The 1,303-nt window shown below is 43.2% G+C and overlaps 1 protein-coding gene across 1 annotated transcript in view; it reads left to right on the forward strand.

The window, feature by feature from the left end:
* The window catches only part of zgc:162698 (Transmembrane protein 87A-like), a gene marked incomplete at its 5' end in the record, with an annotated part of 12,377 nt that overhangs the window by 4,434 nt on the left and 6,640 nt on the right, over positions 1 to 1,303 (forward strand). Inside the window, 4 exon segments of the mRNA XM_014033295.1 lie at positions 380 to 500; positions 752 to 813; positions 905 to 1,088; positions 1,174 to 1,273. Coding sequence (XP_013888749.1) covers positions 380 to 500; positions 752 to 813; positions 905 to 1,088; positions 1,174 to 1,273 — 467 coding nt within the window.

Below are 1,303 nucleotides of genomic sequence, written 5' to 3' on the forward strand. Positions count from 1 at the left end.
CAACAAATTATACAAATCACAAATAAAATGAAAGGTAGCAGAGGGAAGAAAAAATCTTATTAATATTTTTCCCTTTTTTTCCAAATATAAATAAATTCAAACAATAATAATCTTCAAATAACAAAACCTAACAAAAGACTTCAACTCCTTCTTGAACACCTCTTATGAACACAAATTTATTGAGCCAACATTTTTATAATCACTTTCCAGTATGTTCCACAGTCTTATTCCTATGACTGACGTACACCAGTCCTTCAAACTGGTTCAAATTTTAGGATTTACAAACCTRTCTAATCCCTTAAAATTATAATTACTCACTCTCTTAACAAAAAATGCTCAGTTATCGTGCTGAAGTTCTGCTGTTTGGTTCTGCTCTCAGTCATCTCCTCAGTCTTCCTTCAACCTGGTGGCCAAGACCTGGGAGGACGGACCCTACATCTTCATCCTCAGGGTCCAGGACGTCAGTGTGAACCCGCCCAAACAGGACTGGACTCTGCAGCGTCAGTGCTCACCTGCACACACCTTAAAACACCAGAAGCTGTAGCCTCCAGTAATCTGATTACATCATCGAAAAAGATGAAAACTTTTAAATGAGGAGAGACTAATTTTGACCCAGTGGTTCTCTGAATCAGAACAAAAGGACCAAATGTTGGGATTAAAACACCTAAAACACAAAATTAAGACAATAAATCCAGTTAATGTGTGTTTTAGTGACAAAATAAAGGTAATAATAATAATAATGTGTTTGTAGTTGAGGTCAGCATGGAGGGCCCTCATGGTTACATCTCTGCTACTGAATGGCCCCTGATGGTGGTAAGATCACACACACACACACACATACACACACATACAAAACCCTCGGTCTGCTCCCTGACTGATGGGTGTCTCTGCTCCTGTTCTCCAGTTCTACATGGTGATGTGCATCATCTACGTCTTCATGGCCCTGCTGTGGTTGGTTCTGTCCGCCTGCTACTGGAGGGACCTGCTCAGGATCCAGTTCTGGATCGGAGGGGTCATCTTCCTGGGGATGCTGGAGAAAGCCGTTTACTACGCAGAGTTCCAGAGCATCAGATACGACGGGGTGTCAGGTAGGGGAAGGACTCGCAGAGCTTCAGCTCCTCATGAAACGTCCAAAGAGTGAGACACGGTGAGACAWAATGTGTCCTCCTGCAGTCCACGGGGCCGTGGTGTTTGCTGAGCTGCTCTCATCTTTGAAGAGGACTCTGGCCCGGGTTCTGATCATCATCGCCAGTCTGGGATATGGAATCATCAAGTGAGGCTAAACATTTGTTGGATGGATGAT

The sequence above is a fragment of the Austrofundulus limnaeus genome, unplaced genomic scaffold (assembly GCF_001266775.1).
Source record: "Austrofundulus limnaeus strain Quisiro unplaced genomic scaffold, Austrofundulus_limnaeus-1.0 Scaffold1688, whole genome shotgun sequence".
In the NCBI taxonomy this organism is placed as follows: Eukaryota; Metazoa; Chordata; class Actinopteri; order Cyprinodontiformes; family Rivulidae; genus Austrofundulus; species Austrofundulus limnaeus.